Here is a 24,927-nt window from a genome sequence, read left to right as displayed (position 1 = left end):
ACAAATTGAGTGAATAATTTATAGAATATTTTAATTGCGTTGTTTTAAAACAATCCTCAATAAGCAGGTCACAGTGAGGGTGTCCGGGTATAAAAGTGGGATCCACCAAAGGCTCAGTCTTTGCAAGCAAAGCTGAGTCATGGCTTACCACTTTGTGCCAGACTTTCTTAGGCTTTTATTTAAATGTTAGCTTGTGTACTATTTAAAATAAATGTTTGTTCTTTCTCTTAATAGGCTCAGTTTTAAGTTTGACCTGAGAAGCAGCAACAAGATCTCAGTGGCAACCATGATCTACTACTAGCTTATGTGCTTTAAGTCCATCTAGATACAAAAAAGTATAATTACATAAATCTGGCAGAATGGACGGCAATGGTTCAGGTCAAGAAGCCGGCAACGAGGACTGTCCTCTCCCGAACGGCACCTCCAGACCTCGCGGCAGGTTGTCCTTTTTGGCCTGGCGCTCATCCTCCGTCTCCTCCGACCAAGAAGAGCGAAGTGGATCGGATCTGAGCAGGCGACTCCAAGCCCTGGTTCGTAATTACAACGAGCAGACTGGCTCTACTGACGATCTGAACTCCGTGCCCCTGCAGGAAACGGCCAAAACTTCACGTCTCTTTGGTAAAGAAGCGGATACAGCAGGGCCAGGTGGATCCATAAATCCAGGCATGGAGGACTACAACTCCAGCGAACAGTCTACGTACTTCCAGAGGCAGCTGAGCTCCATGCTCCAGCCTCAGGTGAACAAGCATTCCTTACGCATGTACGGCAGCACCAAAGGAGTCACAGTCGAGCAGGAGAGGGTCAGGTCTTTTGGGGTTTGGATCATCCATCCATACAGTGACTTTAGGTGAGTACGAGGTATAAAAATTATATAAGGAAAACATGAGAAATGAGACAGAATAGAGGCATTGAGAGTTCTTGACAGAGATCATTTGCCAATGGTAACAATCTTAAAGCTGCTATATATGACATCTTGGATTTTGGGGGGTTGGATACCTTTCTAACATCAATGTCTTTCCAAAGGTACTTGCTCACAGAGCAAAAGTATTTTTAGAGTATTTCTAAGTCCAGTAAAGTAAACACTGGGAGGGAACGTAGTGCTGGAGCTGCACAGCTCCTGGGTCCTGGAGGCCTGGGTTTGAGCCTTGCCTCCAGACACTTGTAATGTGGAGTTCCCAAAACTGCTAGTAGTTGAAAAGCATCTCGAAATAGGCCTCAGTTATGAGTAGACGGCTCTTTACTCCCTAGTGTTTCCAGAATGGGTTCCAAAACCCCATCAAGGCTAAAATCAAAGTTTTTGAGTCAGCAAATCAAGTTTTGTAACCAATTTGTTGAACAATAATCCAAGATTTCTGCATACCAGTGATAGCGGCAAACGGTCTGTCCAAGAATTAAAACATTACATAACATGATAAAACGTAATCACAGCCCAGCCTTGATCCCTAAGGTACCTATTGCAAATAAAGGGCAGCTAAGTGGTATCTATTTGTAATATTTGAAGTCGTCGCCAATTGCTAAAATATATATATTTTTCTATTTTGTTTATGCTTTTTCTCCCTTTTAGCCCGTCCAATTGCCCGATTGCGTCATGCTTCCTCTCCACTAATGCGGATCCCCGCTCTGATTGAGGAGAACGAAGCTAACCCACGCCCCCTCCGTCACGTGGGCAGCAGCCGTATGCATCTTATCACCTACACTTTGACGAGTGCAGTGCAGCTCAGCCTTGTGTATGGAGAGACACACCCTGACAGCACTCTTTTTCCCGTCTCTGTGCAGGCGCCATCAATAAGCCAGCAGAGAGCGTAATTGCATTAGTTATGAGAGAGACCCTATCTGGCTTAAACCCGCCCCTATATGAACAACAGGCCAATGGTTGTTTATGTGGCTGCTCAACCCAGACGGCAGGCAGAGCTGAGACTCGATACGATGTATTCGAGATCCCAGCTCTGGTGTTCAGCGTGTGTTTTATCGCTGCGCCACCTGAGCTACCGGCTACAAATATCAGTTGTTTGATTACATTTTAGTTCATACTTTATGTAGTAACGACTTAATGGATGACAGAAGTACGAGGAATGAAGGGGATGGTGCGCCCATTTTAACAGACATTAATTCCCATGTGGTCTTGCTTAATATGAAGCTCAGCTCATCAACAACTAAAATTGGTGTAGCCCTAAAGGAGAGAGAGTAAAATAAGAGTTGGAACATGGACCATTTTTTAAAATAAGTCTTGTCCTTTTATTCCTATTGTAGGTTCTACTGGGACCTGATAATGCTCTTTTTAATGATGAGCAACCTGGTCATCCTACCATGGTGCATCACCTTCTTTGAGGATCAGAACACGCTCCCGTGGATCATCTTCAACATGGCTTCGGACACCCTGTTCCTGACCGACCTCGTCTTAAACTTCCGCACAGGCATAACGGAGGATGACAACTCCCATATCATTCTGGACCCGAAGGTGATTCGAAGCAGATACCTGAGGAGCTGGTTCCTTGTGGATTTTATCTCCTCTATCCCAGTGGATTATTTTTTCCTGGTGGTGGACCTGGAGGCTCGGCTGGAGTCGGCGGAGGTGTATCGCACGGCTAGGGCGCTGAGGATCGTCCGCTTCACCAAGATCCTCAGCCTGCTGAGATTACTTCGACTGTCTAGACTTATTCGCTATATACACCAATGGGAAGAGGTGAGCAATCAGTAAAATTGTGCTGTTTAGAGGGTACAATGACATTCAGGTTGACTGTTTATGGCCAAAAATATGTGGACACCCCTTTTAATGATTAAATTACACCTCCAACTCTTTAGCAGTTTGGGAAATGCCATTTCCTTTTTCACCATGACTGTGCTCCTTAGCACAAAGCAAGGTCCATAAAGATATAAACATTTACGGCATTTAGCAGACGCTTTCTCCAAAGCAACTTACAGTACTTTCACATCATATTGTCTAGGCAATTAAGGGTTAAGGACCTTTCACAAGGGCCCAACATCGGCAACCTGGCAGGGATAGGACTTGAACCAGTGACCTTTTGATTACTAGTTCAGTACCTTAACCACTAGGCTACAAGTGCTCAGAATGGTGGGGAATGGTACAGCCCAGTGGTTCCCAAATTTTTCTGCAGTGCCCCCCTTTTGTAGATAAGAACAGACAGAGGCATGTTTACCAATCTTACATAACCTTTCCTATTAATTACACTTAAAAAACGTAAAAACACGCTAGCGCACCAGAGCTGGGATTTCAAATACATCGTATCGAATCTCAGCTCTGCCGTACGGCTGGGCTGAGCGGCTGTATGAACAACGTTTGGCCTGTTGTTCAGATGGGCGGGACTATGCCGGATGGGGTCTCTCTCTGTCCGAATGGTGCGGTTACGACCCCCGCTGGCTGATTAGAGGCGCCTACACGGAGATGAGGAAGGAGTGCTCTTAGGGTGTGTCTCTCCGCACGCAACGCTAGGTGGCGCCACACTCGTCAAGGTGTGGGTGGCGAGATTCATACGGCTTGCTGCTCACGTGTCGGAGGGGATGTGGGTTAGCTTCGATCGGCAATGGCAGAGAGGATGCATGATGCAAATTGGGCAATTGGACGTGCTAAAGGGGGAGAAAAAGGGAGAAAATGCATTAAAAAAAAAAAAAGAAAAGTTGTGCCGCACTGAATGCTGGGATTGCCTTCACCGTTAAGGCAGCATCGGATGCCCCCTCGTTATTCTGTCAAAATAGCGTTCAGATTTAAGGTGACTTAGTAGACAGCATATTAAGGTATCTAGAAATTTGAACAGCCTACTTCTCCGGAGTGTGCGAAGGTTGACGTAAAATGCTGTCTATGTAGAGACCGCACTAGGTTTTAGAACACACACTTGGTGTCATCTTTGGTCCTGAGATTAAATTTGACAGCTTTTTCAATTGACAATCATCAGCAAACTTAAAAACATCAAGCCATCCAAAGATCTAGAAACTGGTTTTATCACTTCCCACATTCATTACTGTGACTCTCTATCTCGCTATCTGTCTGTTTAGTCTGTCTCACTTGCAATTAGATCAAAATGCAGCTGCTCGATTGCATTCAGGTCCAGGAAAGACGAAGTACATTTCACCCATCTTGGCTTCATTCCATTGGCTACCAGTAAAGTATTGTGTTAAGTTTAGGGTTTTATTATTTATTCATTAGCGTCCACTCTTCATCCGGTGCATTGAGATCCTCTGACCATTTGTTATTAAGTGTTGTTTCTCTCTCAAGGATAAGGTCTAAAGGTGATCAGGCCTTATCTAAAATAACCAATCTCTGTTAGGTTACGGATGAATCGAAACCAAAGATGAATTTATTGGGTATTAAGTTGGTCTTTACATTGTATATTTACTTTCTCTCCTTAAGTCCTGGTCCTGGGTTCGATCCCCAGGCGAGGCGGCCCGGGTCCTTTCTGTGTGAAGTTTGGAAGCCCAAAGCACTCATTTGTTTGTACTGCTGTCATTCAATTAATAGTTTTAGGTTTGTAGTAATTAGGAAAGATTACACCTTGTTTTACACTTCTATGACCTCTAGATCTTCCACATGACGTATGACCTGGCCAGCGCAGTGGTTCGAATAGTGAATCTTATTGGCATGATGCTTCTGCTGTGTCACTGGGATGGATGTCTTCAGTTCATGGTTCCCATGCTTCAGGACTTCCCCCCAGACTGCTGGGTCTCCAAAAATAATCTGGTGGTGAGGAGATTAACAGAGTTTAAAATACTGGGATGTTTTGTTTGGTCATTTACAAACTGTCGTTTCCTTTGTCGTCCTGTCAGAACGCCACCTGGGAGGAGCAATATTCATACGCGCTGTTCATGTCCATGAGTCATATGCTGTGTATTGGTTACGGCGCCCAGGCTCCTGAGAGGATGACAGATGTCTGGCTCACCATGATGAGCATGATTGTAGGTGCCACCTGTTACGCCATGTTCCTGGGGCACGCGACCAACCTGGTGCAGTCACTAGACGCCTCCCATCGGCTCTACCAAGAGAAGGTACTAATGCGTTTCATTTTCCTAATTAATTAGTAATACCGAGGCTGAGGTCAAAAGGGTGGCACGGTGTCACTAAGCTTGTTCCTTACTTGTGGTCACTGACTGTGAGGAGTTTAGCAGGTTCTTCACAGGTCCATTTTAGTTTCCATCTGATAAGTTGGTTTGGTGTTAAATCACTCCTGAAAACATGAAACTCCATTGGATACTCTTATGGAAGAGTAGGAGTGCCCTTTTGAGGGTGGCTTTCTGCCAAACATCCAGTGTATCCAGGTGATGCTGAAACCACAGCAACCTTGACCAGGTCATGAATCATGAATCAATAAATAAACAAATAAAAGGTCGTGGTATCTTTTTTGTGCATGTAAGTGGTAGCTCAGTGGTTAAGGTGCTGGACTAGTAATCATAAGGTTGCTGGTTCAAGCCCCACCACTGTCAAGTCTCCACTGTTGGGCCCTTAAGCAAGGCCCTTAACCCTCAATGTAATAATTGTAAGTCAATTTGAAAAATGTAAATACATCTAAACTTTCTAAAGAAATTCACACAAATCACACAATACAAGTAAACATACAGTGGTGTGGAAAATGTAAGTGCCCCCCTTCTTGTAGCCTTTGTAAATGCAATTTGTCAAACCGAATAATTTCAATATCATATTACATAATAGAAATTGAAGAAAAACATAACATTGTTTTACAAATAAATATTTCATTTATCCAACAGTCATCCAACACCCATAATTGCGCCCTGAATTATTAACAGGCGGCATCACCCCAAGCAGCAACGACTGCAACCAAGCACTTTTAATAATCTGATATTAGTATTTCACATTCATATGGATGAATTTTAGCTGCTTTAAATTTGGATTATTGCCTCTGTGGAATATACAGTCAGATCACAGCTTTAGCTCTTGAATGATGATCTTACACCCCACTCCAATAGATACAGGGGTTGGACAAAATAACTGAAACACCTGTCATTTTAGTGTGGTAGGTTTCATGGCTAAATTGGACCAGTCTGGTGGCCAATCTTCATTAATTGCACATTGCACCAGTAAGAGCAGAGTGTGAAGGTTCAATTAGCAGGGTAAGAGCACAGTTTTGCTCAAAATATTGCAATGCACACAACATTATGGGTGATATACCAGAGTTCAAAAGAGGACAAATTGTTGGTGCACGTCTTGCTGGCGCATCTGTGACCAAGACAGCAAGTCTTTGTGATGTATCAAGAGCCACGATATCCAGGGTAATGTCAGCATACCACCAAGAAGGACAAACCACATCCAACAGGATTAACTGTGGACGCAAGAGGAAGCTGTCTGAAAGGGATGTTCGGGTGCTAACCCGGATTGTATCCAAAAAACATAAAACCACGGCTGCCCAAATCACGGCAGAATTAAATGTGCACCTCAACTCTCCTGTTTCCACCAGAACTGTCCGTCGGGAGCTCCACAGGGTCAATATACACGGCCGGGCTGCTATAGCCAAACCTTTGGTCACTCGTGCCAATGCCAAACGTCGGTTTCAATGGTGCAAGGAGCGCAAATCTTGGGCTGTGGACAATGTGAAACATGTATTGTTCTCTGATGAGTCCACCTTTACTGTTTTCCCCACATCCGGGAGAGTTACGGTGTGGAGAAGCCCCAAAGAAGCGTACCACCCAGACTGTTGCATGCCCAGAGTGAAGCATGGGGGTGGATCAGTGATGGTTTGGGCTGCCATATCATGGCATTCCCTTGGCCCAATACTTGTGCTAGATGGGCGCGTCACTGCCAAGGACTACCGAACCATTCTGGAGGACCATGTGCATCCAATGGCGGTGCCGTGTATCAGGATGACAATGCACCAATACACACAGCAAGACTGGTGAAAGATTGGTTTGATGAACATGAAAGTGAAGTTGAACATCTCCCATGGCCTGCACAGTCACCAGATCTAAATATTATTGAGCCACTTTGGGGTGTTTTGGAGAAGCGAGTCAGGAAACGTTTTCCTCCACCAGCATCACGTAGTGACCTGGCCACTATCCTGCAAGAAGAATGGCTTAAAATCCCTCTGACCACTGTGCAGGACTTGTATATGTCATTTCCAAGACGAATTGACGCTGTATTGGCCGCAAAAGGAGGCCCTACACCATACTAATAAATTATTGTGGTCTAAAACCAGGTGTTTCAGTTATTTTGTCCAACCCCTGTAGATGGATGGACGGACGGACGGACGGACAGACAGACAGACAGACAGATTGATAGATTGATAGCTTTTTTTGCATTGCATGTATTGCTTATTCTTAATGTATAGCATGTTTGTATGGTTTGTCTTTCACAGTATAAGCAGGTGGAGCAGTACATGTCCTTCCATAAGTTTCCTGCTGACCTGAGACAGAGAATTCATGAGTATTACGAGCACCGTTTCAAGGGAAAGATATTCGATGAGGATAGCATTTTGGGGGAACTCAGTGACCCACTCAAAGAGGTCACTCATTGTCTTTTTTTGCAAAGAAATTTAACATTAAACATCGTTCGCATGTGCAGAGATGTCTTAATAATGAAATGACCTCAATGTCATGTTTTCTTCACAGGAAATTGTGAGCTACAACTGTCGAGAACTAGTAGCAAACATGCCGCTGTTCAGCAATGCTGATCCTCACTTCGTCACCGTGCTCCTGACTAAGCTTCGGTTCGAGGTGTTCTTGCCGGGTGATGTCATCATCCATGAGGGAACGCTGGGCCGTAAAATGTATTTCATCCAGCACGGCTGTGTCACCGTCTACACCCGTGACAAGAAGGAAAAGAAACTCAGTGACGGATGTTACTTTGGGGGTAAATACTGTTTTACCTTATAGCTCCTGTAACTTTCTCAAAGATCTCAAATTAATCAGCCATAACATTAAAACCACCTCCTTGTTTCTACACTCACTGTCCATTTTATCGGCTCCACTTACCATATAGAATACCATGTGTAGTTCTACAATTACTGACTGTTGTCCATCTGCTTCTCTACATACTTTGTTAGCCCCCTTTCATGCTTTTCTTCAATGATCAGGACCCTCCCAGAACCACTACAGTGCAGGTATTATTTGGGTGGTGGATCATTCTCAGCACAGCAGCGCTGCTGGAGTTTTTAAATACCGTGTCCACTCACTGTCCACCCTATTAGACACTCCTACCTAGTTGATCCACCTTGTAGATGTAAAATCAGAGACGATCGCTCATCTATTGCTGCTGTTTGAGTCGGTCATCTTCTAGACCTTCATCTGTAGTCAGGACGCTGCCCATGGGGCGCTGTTGGCCGGATATTTTTGCTTGGTGGACAATTCTCAGTCCAGCAGTGACGGTGAGGTGTTTAAAAACTCCAGCAGCATCGCTGTGTCTTATCCACTCATACCAGTACAACACACACTAACACACCACCACCATGTCATTGTGGTAAATAATACCACCTAAATAATACCTGCCCTGTGGTGGTCCTGTGGGGGTCCTGACCATTGAAGAACAGGGTGAAAGCAGGCTAAAACAGTATGTAGAGAAACAGATGGACTACAGTCAGTAATTGTAGAACTACAAAGTGCTTCTATATGGTAAGTGGAGCTGATAACATGGACAGTAAGTGTAGAAACAAGGAGGTGGTTTTAATGTTATGGCTGATCAGTGTATGTTTTTATCCTCTCAGAGATTTGCTTGCTGACTCATGGGCGACGTACTGCCAGCGTGCACGCCGACAGCTACTGCAGACTCTACTCACTCAGCGTGGACAGCTTTAACGAAGTGCTTGAAGAGTACCCCATCATGAGGAGGGCTTTTGAGAGAGCTGCCATGGACCATCTAAACCAAGTAGAGAACAACATTGCATCCAACCTATGAGTAGGTAGAATCCTGCAGATGGTGGCTCTGTGGGTAGCACTGAAGGTCCTGGGTTTGATTCCCAGGTGGAGCGGTCAGGGTCCTTTCTGTGTGGAGTTCCGGCTTCCTCCAGCAGTCCAAAGACATGTAAGTTAGGTGAATTGGAGATAATTGAACTACCTGTCCTGTCGTGAATGTAACCAAAGTGTAAGACATAATGGTCAAATTCTAATAAACAAACAATCCAACAAAGAATAATTGGAAAGGACAGTGACATTTTGCTATTTTTTGTCCTCTATCACATGACAACTGACCATGTACATGGATACAGCTACTCAGGGATTCTGTTTGACTTGTGGAGTTTAAATATGTGAACCATTTCAGCTTTCAGTAGTCAGAAAGGTGCATTTAAATTTGAATTCATGTACAGTGGTGGCTTTGAAACCAGACCATAATGTACATGCATCATGTATATGCATACAGTGATTGAATTTCACACATACAATATAAAGCGCATACAATATTAATCTTCCAGGTCACTGACGTGAGTATTTGTAGGTGTAGGTTTATAACTTTTTCCATATGGATACTGTCTGATTGGCTTGCTTTAACAAAGAACCATCAATAATAATCTCTTAAACACTTGGTACTTTACACCACTCAGCGGCAGCTGTAGCCTAGCGGTTAAGGTACTAGTTGCTGGTTCAAGCTCCACCACTGCCAGGTTGCAAACCGTTGGGCCCTTGAGCAAGGCCCTTAACCCTCAATTGCTTAGACAGTATACACTGATCAACCATAACATTAAAACCTACACTCACTGTCCATTTTATCAGCTCCACTTACCATAAGAAGCACTTTGTAGTTCTACAGTTACTGACTGTAGTCCATCTGTTTCTCTGCATGCTTTGTTAGCCCTCTTTCATGCTGTTCTTCAATGGTCAGGACCACTACAGAGTAGGTATTATTTGGGTGGCGGGTCATTCTCAGCACTGCAGTTACACTGACATGGTGGTGGTGTGTTAGTGTGTGTTGTGCTGGTATGAGTGGATCAGACACAGCAATGCTGATGGAGTTTTTAAACACCTCACTGTCACTTCTGGACTGAGAATAGTCCACCAACCAAAAATATCCAGCCAACAGTGCCCTGTGGGCAGCGTCCTGTGACCACTGATGATGGTCTAGAAGATGATCAACTCAAACAGCAGCAACAGTTGAGCGATCGTCTCTGACTTTACATCTACAAGGTGGACCAACTAGGTAGAAGTGTCTAATAGAGTGGACAGTAAGTGGACACGGTATTTACAAACTCCAGCAGCATTGCTGTGTCTGATCCACTCATACCAGCACAACACACACTAACACACCACCACCATGTCAGTGTCACTGCAGTGCTGAGAATGATCCAACACCCAAATAATACCTACTCTGTGGTGGTCCTGGGAGAGTCCTGACTATTGAAGAACAGCATGAAAGGGGGCTAACAAAGCATGCAGAGAAATAGATGGACTACAGTCAGTAATTGTAGAACTACAAAGTGCTTCTATATGGTAAGTGGAGCTGATAAAATGGACAGTGAGTGTAGAAACAAGGAGGTGGTTTAATGTTATGGCTGATCAGTGTGCTGTCGCAGTACTGTAAGTTGCTTTGGATGAAAGCGTCTTCTAAATGCCGTAAATGTTAATGTACACGCATTTACAATTCATGCTGAATGAACAGTTTCTGTACTAATTTCTGGATATAATCCTGAAGTGTCCTGAACAGCTTATGAGCGAGTATTATACCAGCTGATTCATGTAATCACCTCTCAGACTGATTAAGCAACTGTCAAACAACGTCAGCGCTGAACTGTTCCTCAAGAGATTTATGGATCGGGTTTCCATGCCTCAGCAGTTGCGTATAAGCCTAAAGTTCCCATGAGCAATCTGTGTGTTGGGTGGGGATGTGTTAAGTACATTATTATTGGACTCTACGGTAGAAAAAATGTGTTCCCTGTGGTGTTAAGGATGGCCAAACCTGGTTCTACCATTGTGAACTGTAAAGTTTGATAACTGAAGAAGATACTTGCCCCAGGAACCTACTGAGCTACAGCAAGGCTGTAATCACAGCAAATACAGGGGGGAACATATCCTCACCAGTATTCTGATATGCCCATAATGACCCCAAAATTATGAATAAACATATTCCACTCACTACCTTTGTGTCCATCAGTGTTTCACTCAGTTGTTAATAAGACAGAAATATTTTTAGAAAGTCTTTCCCCCAATCCCAGCAGATTTGGTCCGCCCAATATTAAATGTATTGCTACGTCATTGAGCTACGGATCACTTTTCAACATCCGCAGGCCAAATTACAAAACTACAGCTACTAGGCTCTCATTTAGAGTGCATATTTAAAACCTAGTGAAGAAATCGAAGACTATGCTGGGTTTTTGTAATCGTAACAGGAAGCAGCTTGGAAAACACTAGCACAGACTATGTTTTTAAGTACTTATTTTAGATTACAGAGATATTATTTACATACAACCTTAAATCAGAAAAAGTTGGGACAGCATAGAAAATGCAAATAATAAATAAAATGTACATTTACTTGGACTTTTATTTGATTGCAGACAGGATGAACCTGAGTTATTTCATGTTTTGTCTGGTCAGCTTCATTTCATTTATTAATAAACATCCATTCCTGCATTTCAGGCCTGCAACACATTACAAAAAAAGTTGGAACAGTAAAGCATTTACCTCTTTGTAATGTTGCCATTCCTTTTCACCACACTTAAAAGACGTTTTGGCACCGAGGAGACCAAGTGATTTGGTGTTTCAGCTTTTCTTTTGTCCTGTTCTTCCTGCAAACACTACAACAGTACGGGGTCGTTGTTGCATTTTTTTTGTTTCAAAATTCTCCACACATTCTCTATTGAGGACAGATCAGGACTGCAGGCAGGCCAGTCCAGTACCCGTACCCTCTTCTTCCACAGCCATGCCTTTGTAATGTGTGTAGCATGTGGTTTTGCATCGTCTTGTTGAAAAAAGCATGGACGTCCCTGGAAAAGATATCTATACTTCGCTGCTTTGATGGTTCATAACCAATTTGTTGTCGTATACTCATCACTGTGTACAATATGATCTGGTTTCTCGGCCTTCATAAAACCTAACGAGGCATCAGCATTGGTATATTTGTTATATACAAAGCTGTGTTTGGTAACCTGTCTTTGTTCTTTCGTATTTGTAATTATCTGTCAGTAGCTGCTATGATTCTTGCGCCTTGAGAAAGATTTATGTTTAATTTAAACTGTCCCATGTCTGTTTTTGTTATGCTTGATTTTATAATTTGTTAACTGGAAATGGTGTGCTATTTTGACCAGGGCACCCTTGAAAAGGAGATTTTAATCTCAAGAGACTTTCTGGTTAAATAAAGGTTTGATTTAAACAAAATAAAAAGGGTTGCAGATGCTTGTTTTTGGTGTGGGTATATGTGTTCTTTTATGTTAGTGCTCATATAAGGGCATGTAGTGTCAGCAGTTGAGAAATAAAGAAAAAAACAACTGCTTTATCTTGGTCAGGGTTGTGCTTCACAGGGTAAGAAAGCACCCTTGACAGGTCACCAGTCCATCACAGGACATCACATACTCACTCAATTTAGTAGCCAGTTCTTATTCTGAGTACCCAGAGGAAATCCATGTAGACACAAAAATAGACACAAGACCAAAGTCAGGTTACCAGGTCCCAGATAGCTGTGCGGCACCAACCTGTTACATTATAGTGTGGATAATAATGCAAAATAGTTATTAGTAGTTATTAAGAATCCTTTGCATAAAGGATAGAAAGGAATACCGCACATACAGCATTTCTGTATACTCAAGATTCTGGTCTAGACAGTGAAGGCTAATGTATTAACCTACTGCACCCTTTGAACGCAACTGTTTCAATGCCAAAAAGTACTTAGTGTTGTAAATTTGCATTAGAGTTTAGGAATTTTTTTAAATAAAGTACATTTTGATAAGACACTTCATGAAGTTTTTTTTTAAATCATTATTTAGTACAAGCTTCACCTAGAGATTACATTAAAATACTTCAATTATAATATTCAATAATTAAATTAGTTTTGTAACATTTTGCCTTGGAACGAAGAAGCAATCCTGTATACAACAAAAAAAAAAGAAATCAATCAAGAGGTGCAGTTTGCTGTAGACTTCAGCAACATTGCAAAATCCGGATTCCTCTGCTTTACCACCAAACAGTTCTAGACATTCATATGTAATTTGTGACATCTTTTGGTCAAGCAATAGTCTTGCCATTCTGTCATGAATAGAATACACCAGCAACTTTATTTCTCATTTGTTATATTTTTATTATTGTGCTCCTAAATTCGTCCCAGTTGTGTGTTAAGAGGTTGGTGTGTTTACCCAAATCAGCGTTGGACAAACTTGGACTGCTGACGGTGTCGTCCCAGGGTTTGAACTAAAGTCAAAGATCTGTCTCCTATTAAAAATGTATGGAGCATCATGAAGAGGAGAATCAGACAAAGGTGACCACGGACTGTTGAGCAGCTTAAGTCTCAGATCGTGCGAGAATGGACAAAATTTCCAATTGCAAACTGCAACAATTAGTATCCTCAGTTCCCAAACGAATAAAAAGTGTAATTAATAGGAAAGCTAATGAAACAGTGCTAAACCTGCTTCTGTCCCAACTTCTTTTGAAGTGTGTTGCAGGCATCAAATTCTAAAGGTAAAGTGAATAACACTGATTAGTGGGTGGGATATATTAGGCAGCAAGTGAACATTTTATTTTCAAAGTTGATGTGTTAGAAGCAGGAAAAATGAACAAGCGTGAGGATTTGAGTGAGTTTGATGAGGGCCAAATTGTGATGGCTAGACGACTGGGTCAGAGCATCTCCAAAACTGCAGCTCTTGTGAGGTGTTCTCGGTCTGCAGTGGTCAGTATCTATCAAAAGTGGTCCAAGGAAGGAACAGTGGTAAACCGGCGACAGGGTCATGGACGGCCAGTTCTCATTGATGCACTTGGGGAGCGAAGGCTGACCCGTGTGGTCAGATCATCTCAATCCAACACCTTCAGGGGTCTAGTGGAGTCCATGCCTCGACGGGTCAGGGCTGTTTTGGCAGCAAAAGGGGGACCAACACAATATTAGGAAGGTGGTCATGCTGTATATTGTGCATTTGTGTCTAGAATTGCTATGGATTGCCGCCCTGTCCAGCGAGGGCACTTACTACATGTAAGCCGAAATAGAACGTGTATGTCCCCAGTAGAAGAAGAGCGGGCATCACGTGTATCCGGTTCAGGTACTGTTTTCCGCCTGGTATTTTCAGTAAGCATAGATCCAGGGACACTATACCAGGGTAAGATAAGCGGGGTTTTTATTTATGCATTATTAATATTAAACCCTATACCAGCTTGCATAAATGTCCTGAAATGCATTCAGTTAAATGAAGTAGTATAATCTCGTGAAGGACGTCGCTGTCAGTTTAGTAAATGTGGAGGTCACCCGGAGAAGTGTCCGTGTTCTCTGACGGGTTACATCCCAAATTGATTCATTTGTAAACATCAAGTGCACTAGACAGGATGTAGAAGGTGTTATAATTATACACTTTATAGGGATTGCGAATCTATTTGGAATTCATCCCTTATTTGCTCGTTAAATAACTGTTTTTTTTAAAGACGAAACGAGTGTTTAAAATTGTTTTAAAATGTAATAAAACCTCAGTGGAGTAACATTAATAGTTTTCGGTAAATGTACTCACGTATTTTTTGACATGCTAACTAATAGCTAAGCTAGCGAGATGTGTATTGAAGTTGCTAACTTTAGCTAGCTAAGTTGATTTACAGCAGCCTTTTAAGTTTACTAGACATGTCTGCGTATAAACATGTTATATACAGACATGTTACTATGCATACTAATTATTTTTATACTTCTTATTGTTTATATTATTAGCTTATTCTAAATAGAATGTTTACTACCTCTCACATACAGTATATGCATAATTATATACATAAGACTCTATGTATAGTTACTTATTGTACGTAATAATATTATTATTATTCATATATTACTACGTATATAGACCTAATACTGTACCATATTTGTACATAGCTATAGTAATAATTATATAGATATGTAAGTTTACTGATCTGTGTTTTTATTTGCACTTGGTAGATGCTAACTGCATTTCGTTACCTTGTAACTGTACTGAGCAATGACAAAAGTTCTATCTATCTATCTATCTATCTATCTATCTATCTATCTATCTACTTAACTGTCTGTCTATCTATCTATCTATCTATCTATCTATCTATCTATCTATCTATCTAACTACTTAACTGTCTGTCTACCTGTCTACCTGTCTATCTATCTATCTATCTATCTATCTATCTATCTATCTATCTATCTACTTAACTGTCTGTCCGTCCATCCATCCATCCTGCCTGGTCATTTTCACCTTAGCTTAGTTATTTTACCTCAGTTACTTTACCTTAGTTTTAGTCATGTGTAAGATAAATGATCTAATATGTGCAATTGGTACACAATAAAGGTTATTATGTACGAGTTGCATGTGCTTGACTATTCATGAGTGATAGGGTTCCATCCTGTAAATTGTGAGTCCTGCATGTGCAGATGTCATTAAGCCTGTTTGTATGGGTAAAGTAATCGTATATTTAAATTAGGGCTGTCAAACGATTAAAATTTTTTATCGCGATTAATCTCAGAATTTCATATAGTTAATCGCGATTAATCGCATTAAAAAAAAATCTGTGTAAATGTTATAGAAAACAAGGATTTTTAAGTGAAATGTTACAATTACAATGGTGAACACATTTTATGCTAAATGTACTAATGTTAAAAACTGCTGGGACAAGAGAAAACTGTAAGGGAGTTTTATTCACTCACATACTAGGCAGTAATACTATCCAATGGTTTCATGGACGTTTCTACACGAACTGAGTGTGTTTAGACTAGGGTGGCCAGATTCATAGTAACAAAAAGGAGGACATTACACCCCAAAAAGCCGGACATCTTATTAGGAACAGGGGGACATGCTACTGCAACACACAGAATGAATCCAGAACCCATATAACAGAGTTTTTGACCAATTTAAGCAAGAATTATATAACAAATGACTGTTTTACTCACTAAATGTTGTGTCTTTTCATATTTAGGTCCGTTCATCGCTGCCTCTAAAGTTAACTTTTTGGCATTTTCACCGCGTTCCTGATCATGAGAGCTGAGTGATTGACTCAGATAGCGGTGTTTACAAAACAGAGAGGGCGGGCGAAATTCAACCACCCAATCACAGACTAGCATTTAGAGGGCGGACCTTCTCCGATTGGCCAGTGGTAGCTCTATAAGGAGTCAAATGAGGCTGTTAAACCAATGATATACAAAGCATTTGTTTCGACATGTACCTGAGCCAATGGTAAATAATATTGATCAAAAATGAAACCAGTTCACTCCAAAAGGAGGATTTTTAAATGTCCGTCCTAGCGTTACGTGAATGGAGGACTGGCAGCTTCTTTATTATGCAAGTGCATTACTACGACACTACCACGCTCGGTAACATTATGTTAACAAACCGCAAATGAAAAACGGTGGCAAGTCCGACATTAAAACGTTTGTTCTACCAGTCAAGTCTCAACATGAACTAGAATTTGCGTTAACGGCACAAATTTTTATAATCGCGTTAAATTGAGATTGCGTTAATGCGTTATTATCGCGTTAACTTCGACAGCCCTAATTTAAATAGGTTTTATGTAAGGGGCTTCTAATAGGTCTGTTGATAGTTTGGAAGGTTGCCAGATTGCCGCCTGACTGTGGCTGTGATACTTCACTGGATAGAAGTGCACAGTGCACAAGGTTAGAATTGAAATTGACTTCAGGTTTGTAATATAATAAATAAATTGTTTCTAACAGCTAAGAATGTTGGCGTGTGTCGGCGTGTGTCGCACACTTAGCTCTGGGGTGTCACGTTCTTCCCTGGCTTTTGTGGCTCCTGCGGTCTCCACTTCAGTCAGCAATGGAAACCAAGTAGCACTGGTGCGCTATAACAGCACTGTCCAGCAGGTATTGTTGTTCTATCAATTTTTAATTCTCATCAGAGCTCTTAGTTCACATTTTAATGCATGTATTTTAAGGCATCAACAGCAAATTTAGAGAATACAATCATAAGTGTGTTGTGCCCCTCAGGACAAACCCAAGAAGACAAAGTTTGGACCGTTGGCTGACCAGGACAGAATTTTTACCAACTTGTATGGGCGACATGACTGGAGGTAACTTCTCAAATAAAAACTTTTAAAAGGTTCACCTTTACTTTAAATGGGCATTTTATTTATTTATGCTATTTACATATGTTTTGTGGATTTAATACTACTTCAGTATCTAAACATGTAAATACAGTACGTTAACTTTGCCTTGTTTCTATGTTACAAAAGTCTGATTGTTGGAAAACAGTACTTAAATCTATATTAAGGTTTCTTGGGGCATATTAGATCAAATTATCGTCTAATTTATCTTAGTACATCACTTAATTCATGTTTCATACCACAGTGAGTATGGTGAAATACATGCAACAGAGACGTTTACTCTGTTGCCAAGGTTATTGTGTAAAACCCTTTCAACCAGTGGTCTAAATAATATATCTAGTTGCAATGTAAGAAAAATTTATATTTTATTATTTTCTCTGCTTTAACTTCCTTTAACTAAGTGTATTACTCATACACTTTTCAGCCAAAACGTTAGAACCACACGGCAATGCCAATTCCATGACAGTTATGATGTCATGGCTACTCTGGATGAATAGACTGGCCGTTTTAATATCTGTGATGAGGTGAATGTGTCTAATGTGTCTGGGGCTACAGAGCCGTAGGTCAGTCAAACTGCCCATGCTGCCCAAGTCCTGTCCACTGTGAAAGGTCCACTTTTCACAAAATTCTGAGGTTAAAAGACTTATTGGTACCAGACACACACAAGACATCTGAAGTTCTTTCAGTGGCTCAGAGCTGTTCTTACAGCATGTTAGGTGGGTGGTCCTAATGTTTTGGCTCATCAGTGTATAAACAAGTGTTTCAATCAAGTGTCTGGATACGTTGTGCCATTTGTATTTTTAAATGTTTTTTTAAAAATATATTTTTAAATGTATTTTTAAAAGTTCTTCTTTTCATTTTATGTAGTAATTAAAAAAAAGTATTTTTATTAAGTTTTGTTTTCATTACAGGCTTAAAGGTGCACAAAACCGTGGTGACTGGTACAAGACAAAGGAGATCCTCGATAAGGGAGTGGACTGGATTCTCAATGAGATCAAAGTGTCTGGTTTGCGTGGCAGAGGAGGTGCCGGTTTTCCTACAGGAATGAAATGGGGTTTTATGAACAAGCCCAGTGATGGCAGGTTTGTTACACTGAGATTTAGTCCATATGTGTTAAATGTTAAATACAAATAGTGTGCATTATGTACTAGCACTTAAATGCAGACATTATTAAGCCAGTATTAATAATGATATAAGGTGCGTAGGAAGGATTCGGAGGGATTCCTCATCACTGGTGTAATTAAGGCCTCTTTTGGTTTGTCAGCGGCAACTGCATGTGCTAGGGCATGTGTTAGGTAGAGATTGAGGAGACATATAACCAGGGTAATTGGACATAACTAGGTTGGAAGAAAAGGAAAAAATGCATATATAGAATAAATGATTCAACATTTGCATCGCTGTATAAGGCCTTCCAACTGATCTGATAAATGCTTTGGATTTTAGTTTAGTCAGTCATTTGGTCAGTGTTATGAATATGCACTTAAATGATACTTAACTAGTCTTGGTTAAACCACACTGATTCTTTACTTTTTTAGGCCCAAGTACCTTGTGGTGAATGCTGATGAGGGAGAACCTGGCACATGTAAAGACAGAGAGATCATGCGTCATGACCCGCACAAGTTGGTCGAGGGGTGTCTGGTTGCCGGTAGGGCCATGGGAGCACGTGCTGCCTATATCTACATCCGGGGAGAGTTCTACAACGAGTCTTCCAATCTGCAGGTGAGATAAATGACCGATCATAGTTTACGGACGGCAGAGTAACAGGTATGCCACTGTGTGCAGCTGGTAAAAAAGTGTGGGGCACAGTGGCTTGGTAGGTAGCACTGTCACCTCACAGCAAGACGGTCCTAGGTTCAATTCCCAGGTGGAGCGGTCCGGGTCCTTTCTGTGTGGAGTTTGCATGTTCTCCCCGTGTCTGCGTGAGTTTTCTTCCAGGAGCTTCGGTTTCCTCCCACAGTCCAAAGACATGCAAGTGAGGTGAATTGGGGATACAAAATTGTATCAGTACCTGGACAGCTTGCCAGTATTAAGGGAATGATGACCAGACCAAGCACGCTGACTGGACTGTAGTAGTCAGAATTCCAGCGCTAACAAGTTGACACCCCCTCCTCCCTTGGCCGAGGCCAGTTTGGTCTGGTTGCAACACTGACATTCGAGCAGTAGTTTTAGCAAGGGTGGGCAAGTGCAATAGACTGCAGCGTCACTTAAGCATGCCTTAACAAGAAAACATGGTTGGTGCATGGTTTTCAACATAGCAGAACGTAGAGACTAAGCATCTTGCTCTAGTTAATAAACACATCAAATTTTTTCTGGCAGGTTGCCATTAACGAGGCGTACGGAGCAGGGCTGATTGGCAAAAACGCCTGCGGCTCAGGCTACGACTTTGATGTGTATGTGATGCGTGGAGCTGGGGCTTACATCTGCGGAGAGGAGACAGCTCTGATCGAGTCCATTGAGGGCAAACAGGGCAAACCTCGCCTGAAGCCTCCCTTCCCCGCTGACGTGGGTAAGACTTTTCTTCTTCTTTATTTTCCTGGTTTCTATTTTGATTGAATCTTTGTCTACAAAAGGCAAAAGGACTTCAACCCAGTCATCTGCCCAGAGCAATTTAGTGCTAGTCTTTATGATTGATCATATTTGCTGCATTTAACATGTTTAATTTATGAGTAACTACCATCACATGCACAATTGTTACCAAACAGGCATTGCCATGCTTATTTGCTGTGTGGTCCTAATGTTTTGGCTCATTATTTAATACACTTTTGGTCATGTTCTTTTTTGAAAACTATTGTGAGTATGACATTTTGCTTATAAAGGGAAATCTTTACATTTGGTTTCTTTTGTCTGCAGGGGTGTTCGGTTGCCCAACAACGGTCGCGAATGTGGAGACGGTATCTGTAGCGCCGACCATCTGCCGTCGAGGCGGTTCGTGGTTTGCCAGTTTTGGTAGAGAGAGGAACTCTGGCACTAAGCTCTTTAACATCTCGGGTCACGTGAATACCCCCTGCACCGTGGAGGAGGAGATGTCCGTTCCCATGAAGGAGCTTATCGAGAGGCATGCAGGTATGATCTTCTGCTGGTCGTGCTTTTAGTAAATTAAGCTGCAGCTGCTATTCTCCTAAAAACGGAACCACATACAAGTAGTTCTCAGATAACATCTTTTCATAGACGTATTAAAAAACCCTTCCCCTGCCGGCTGGGCTAAGCGGCCACATGAACAACGATTGGCCTGTTGTCCAGATAGAGGTGGGATTAAGCCAGATAGGGTCTCACTCACAACTAATGCAATTATAACCTCTGCTGGCTGATTGATGGCACCTGCACAGAAATAAGAAAAGAGTGCTGTCAGGGTGTGTCTCTACGTACACAGTGCTGAGCTGCACTGCACTCATCAAAGTGTAGGTGACAAGATGCATACGGCTGCTGCCCACGTGTCGGAGGGGGCGTGGGTTAGCTTTGCTCTCCTCAATCAGAGCAGAGAATCAGCATTGGTGGAGAGGAAGCATGACGCAATCGGGCAATTGGACTCGCTAAAAGGGAGAAAAAGGGGAGAAAATGCATAAATAAAATAATAATAAAAAAAAAAACCTTCCCACCTTTCCCAAGCTCCAGGCATGGTCATGATTGGCTGGACTCGATTCTGTGGAACTGACTATGTAATGTCATGGCCGTTACAGGTGGTGTACGTGGAGGCTGGGATAACCTGCTGTGTGTGATTCCTGGTGGATCATCCACACCACTCGTCCCTAAGCACGTGTGTGAAGACGTTATGATGGACTTCGACGGCCTCCTTCAGGCTCAGACTGGACTGGGCACTGCAGCACTTATCGTCATGGACAAATCAGTAAGTCTCTGTTTGGACTTGGCTTTACTGTTTTGGTTTTTGGGTAGTAAAAAATTACGTTACCAATGCCATTGATTCTTAATATTTATAAATAATTATGAATACTTTTCTTGATTTTTTGAATGGTGTTTGTAGGACTGTCATGTCCCCGATGTCCTTTGCGTACACGAGATTCCTCCCAACATCAAAACTTGCCAAAGGTGGACTGGCTACTCTAAATTGCCCTTAGATGTGTGAGTTATTGTGCTAGTGTGTGTTGCCCTGCAGTGAGTTTGGCTGGTGGATCCCTGACCAGAATAACGCTATTGGTACAAATGAAGAAATAAATTTGCTTTACCACTAATTACCAGGGTTTTTAGTCAGAAGTACCAGCATGTCACCTGTCTTATGTTAGCAGCTTGAAAATCAACACCAATACAATTTTTTGTGCTTTTGTGAATGGTGAAACTAGCTACAGAATTAGAACGAGTACAGAAATGTATTCATGTATTGGAATTGAATTATTTCTTTTTTTATTTCTTGTTTTTTTTAACAGACTGATGTTATTAGAGCCATCGCACGTTTAATCGAATTCTATAAACACGAGAGCTGTGGGCAGTGCACTCCCTGTAGAGAAGGTAAGCAATTATGCATCACTTTGTTATACAGTATATACAAGCCATGGACACAAAAACAGAAACATCACTTGAAGAAAATGAATGTTTAAGTGACTAAATTACAAACAGCTGCACAGCTGTTTTAGTAAGGTTAAATACCAACTGTCAGCAGCTATGAACTATAAAAGATTTTTATTAAAATGTTAAAATTTGTATATAATATGAGGCACTTAACAGAGTTCCAAAGAGGCTAGACGGTGGGTGTCTGACATGAACATGAATCATGTCCAAAACTCAATATAAATGATTTAATGGTTCAAGAGATTCAGTTTGAGCTTATGTGGCATAATGGTAAGAGACACACTTCTGGTAACAGCAGTGCCTGAAAATCGAGGGTTCTAATCCCGGGCTGGGCTCACAAATACAGAAGTCACATGGTGTTACGTGTACCTAGCCATTGAAGGGGAAAAATATCACATATCAGTGCACCCTTAGTGCTGGTCCCAAGCCTGGATAAATAGGAAGGTTGTGTCAGGAAGGACACCAGTGTAAAAACTGTGTCTAATGAAATATGCGAATGAATAACACCAGCATCTACTGCAATACAATGGACACCGCCAGATTGTCTTATTTTTTTCACTGAGTTCCAAAGATTTTGAGTACGTTTAATTTAAGAAGTATAATAATTTTCCCATTAGGATTATAAACTGGTGAGTGAAATTGGTTTACACAACACTGTCAAAGATAGATAATTAATTAATCAATTAACACAATAAAAAGAAAGTGTAATTGCTAGTAATCAAGTAGATCTATTATATTTGTTTTATTACAAGAGTCTGTGGTCTGTGTTTGCATAATTTTTATTCCATCTGGCCCCAAACAAGAAAGATTTTAGAGCCTTAACAACAAGGGAGAAGATGCTCTAACATTCTACAAAGCATTCAAGACCTGTATGACCACATGACCAGTAGGGGTAAAAGACAAGGATGTTATAAAGACTACTATATATAGAATGTACATGATTTCCCTTACTTACATAATTATTAAAAAAATGCAATGCACTGAAGATTTAAGGTACAACTATAAAAAAGGTTTGCATATTTATTAATACAATGTAATTTTTCCTTTCATTGTTTTTTTGTCAGGAGTGGACTGGATGAATAAGATGATGTGGCGTTTTGTGAAGGGAGATGCACGGGAGGCAGAGATTGACATGATCTGGGAGCTCAGCAAACAGATTGAAGGTCACACCATTTGTGCTCTGGGTGACGGTGCTGCATGGCCTGTTCAGGTATATAAAGCAACTTTTTAAAAAATTTAGCCGAACGACTACTTTAATAAACTGAACTAAAATTGGTTTTTTGCAGGGACTGATTCGTCACTTCCGTCCCATCATGGAGAGCAGGATCTCAGAGTTCCAGCAGAAACAGCAAGCTAGAGCCTAACACAGGGGCTCCTCTTTTTTCCTATAAGCATTTACTTAATTATTTAAGAAAAGGAGTGTTCTTTGTCACAGATATATAAACTTCATGTTTAGATCAACATCCATGTTGTGGGCTTTTCCATCTTGTGTCAGAGTGACTAATAAAGTTCTATGAACCTTGGTGCTGTCATGCAGGAAAATGTATCATAACTGCTTTATAATGACGGTATTATTTAGTGTAAAGTGAAAGGATTCAGTAAATACTAAATCAATTTGTGTGGAATGGAAGCATTATCCTTCAAACAAGCACTTACATGTTCTATGTAATGAATTAAACTTTATGAATACATATCTCTTTCATAATAGGAATGTGTGTATATAGTGGAAATGCTTGAGTGGCTATTTCAGAATTGCTGGGGCCTTCTAATTTTGAAACCTTTGATCTAGACCTGAAGCTCTGAGCAAGACATCCTAACCAACTACATTTTTTAAACAACTGTCATCTTGATCTTCCAAAGTGTCTCTTTATAGGTGCCATTGTCGACTTTCCTCTTTTTGTATCATCCGAAACCAGTGCTGCAGTGTCCTCTGTTATTTGCTGGTAGTCAACATCTTTATTATGGCCCACTTTTTCTTGTGTTCTTCAGGATTGCATCTGCTTCTCATGTCTCAGTGGCTGTGTTTACATATAAAGCATGCTTGTTAAATGGGCTACTCCTAATTTCACCTAGATAAGTGTTATTTATTGAGTGAGTGTTGGATAGACCATGTCATTCTGCATGGTTTATTCCAGCTGTTCCGAATTAAAAGATCTTGCAGTTTTTTCCAAAATCATGTGGACAGCCAGGCACGTGTGTATCGTTCATCTGTGGAAGAGATGGCACCAGGATGCACTTTAAGACAGCCTTTGAGAGTGTATTATGAGGGTGGTCCTAATGTTTTGACTCATTGGTGGATAGTGATAGTCATGTGGATGTGGTTATTTGTAAATAGAGTCCATTTGTGAGCATTTTAAATGAAAATCAAATTGCCTTAAAACAAGTGCAGAATTGATCACCCAGAGTGACATGACATGATGTACTCCATGTCTGATTCAAAAGTTAATTTAAATGATTGAATAGGCCTTACCCTTTATTTACATATAATTTAAATCTGACCCGTCTCAATTTCCCCTTCATTTACACTACACCTGCCTTCATACAGCTGTATTAAGCAGGTGAGGCTCAATAAAATTAAAAGTAGAACAAATTTGTTAAATCTAACTGTGATTTTAGGTATTAAAAGACATAAGATGACAACCTGTACAGTAATTAGCGATAAACTGGTGCTCTGTTTAAAGTGTCTTTTTTGCTGTATATTATCACCCATGTATAGTAAATCATGCTGTCCAACTACTGCTAAGGTTGTGGCTGTGTTGGTGAGTGGAGTCAGTCTGAAGAAGTCATTCGGATTGAGTGACGAAACGTATCTCTACAACAAACTTGTGTCCAGATGAACTGATTCAACTTTGTGGATAAATAGTAATAAGCACACATTGTCACTGTAGTGCAATTTTTATCAGTTTTAGTCAACTTGCTTTTAATCATAAAATAAAATTAACATGTTTACTATATTTATGAATAAAAAGGTCTAGTCATGAATGATGGAAGCTCATTCATGTCAGATAGCAGAGAAAAAGGCAGCGGTAGGATATGTCAAAATACAAAGCTGTAGCCTAGTGGTTAAGGTACTGGACTAGTAATCAGAAGGTTGCTGGTTGCTGCTGGTGGGCCCTTGAGCAAGGCCCTTAACCCTCAATTGCTCAGACTGTATACCATAATGTAAGTCGCTTGGAATAAAGGCGTCTGCTAAATGAAATGCTGAAAATTTAAATATACAGAAATGAATTAATATAAAGTTTTCAATCGCATACATTTCAGATGTTGTAA

The 24,927-nt window shown here is 41.1% G+C and overlaps 2 protein-coding genes across 3 annotated transcripts; both read left to right on the top strand.

Moving 5' to 3' along the window:
* The first annotated feature begins 359 nt into the window (after positions 1–359).
* On the top strand, positions 360–8,899 carry hcn3 (hyperpolarization activated cyclic nucleotide-gated potassium channel 3). The gene is made up of 7 exons (XM_062985530.1): positions 360–847; positions 2,251–2,683; positions 4,535–4,696; positions 4,780–4,998; positions 7,317–7,463; positions 7,570–7,810; positions 8,661–8,899. Exons 1-7 carry the CDS (start codon positions 360–362, stop codon positions 8,849–8,851), a joined length of 1,881 nt encoding a protein of 626 aa, XP_062841600.1. The 3' UTR covers positions 8,852–8,899.
* A 5,191-nt stretch (positions 8,900–14,090) lies between these two features.
* ndufv1 (NADH:ubiquinone oxidoreductase core subunit V1) lies at positions 14,091–23,180 on the top strand. 2 transcript variants are annotated; one of them, XM_063010961.1, is made up of 11 exons: positions 14,091–14,180; positions 16,748–16,897; positions 17,021–17,103; positions 18,048–18,218; positions 18,672–18,855; positions 19,453–19,642; positions 19,987–20,199; positions 20,814–20,980; positions 21,516–21,597; positions 22,722–22,867; positions 22,944–23,180. In XM_063010961.1, the coding sequence occupies exons 2-11, from the start codon at positions 16,754–16,756 to the stop codon at positions 23,019–23,021; spliced, it is 1,458 nt and encodes a 485-aa protein (XP_062867031.1). In that variant the 5' UTR covers positions 14,091–14,180; positions 16,748–16,753; the 3' UTR covers positions 23,022–23,180. The 2 variants fall into 2 exon arrangements, with proteins under 2 accessions (XP_062867031.1, XP_062867032.1); XM_063010962.1 differs by having other exon boundaries at positions 14,102–14,123.
* Positions 23,181–24,927: the final 1,747 nt, after the last annotated feature.

This window comes from Trichomycterus rosablanca, chromosome 2, assembly GCF_030014385.1.
Source record: "Trichomycterus rosablanca isolate fTriRos1 chromosome 2, fTriRos1.hap1, whole genome shotgun sequence".
NCBI classification, from domain to species: Eukaryota; Metazoa; Chordata; class Actinopteri; order Siluriformes; family Trichomycteridae; genus Trichomycterus; species Trichomycterus rosablanca.
Note: the sequence above shows the minus strand (reverse complement) of the source record. Positions and strands in the feature narration are given on the sequence as shown.

What these genes read in the sequence shown, in the direction of transcription:
- hcn3 (XM_062985530.1), top strand. Translation starts at nt 360, where the DNA reads ATGGACGGCAATGGTTCAGGTCAAGAAGCCGGCAACGAGGACTGTCCT. An exon ending in TCTCCAAAAATAATCTGGTG is followed by an intron (nt 4,697 to 4,779) that starts GTGAGGAGATTA and finishes TCGTCCTGTCAG; the next exon opens with AACGCCACCTGGGAGGAGCA. An exon ending in TCAGTGACCCACTCAAAGAG is followed by an intron (nt 7,464 to 7,569) that starts GTCACTCATTGT and finishes TTTTCTTCACAG; the next exon opens with GAAATTGTGAGCTACAACTG.
- ndufv1 (XM_063010961.1), top strand. Translation starts at nt 16,754, where the DNA reads ATGTTGGCGTGTGTCGGCGTGTGTCGCACACTTAGCTCTGGGGTGTCA. An exon ending in GTGCACTCCCTGTAGAGAAG is followed by an intron (nt 21,598 to 22,721) that starts GTAAGCAATTAT and finishes TTTTTTTGTCAG; the next exon opens with GAGTGGACTGGATGAATAAG. An exon ending in GTGCTGCATGGCCTGTTCAG is followed by an intron (nt 22,868 to 22,943) that starts GTATATAAAGCA and finishes GGTTTTTTGCAG; the next exon opens with GGACTGATTCGTCACTTCCG.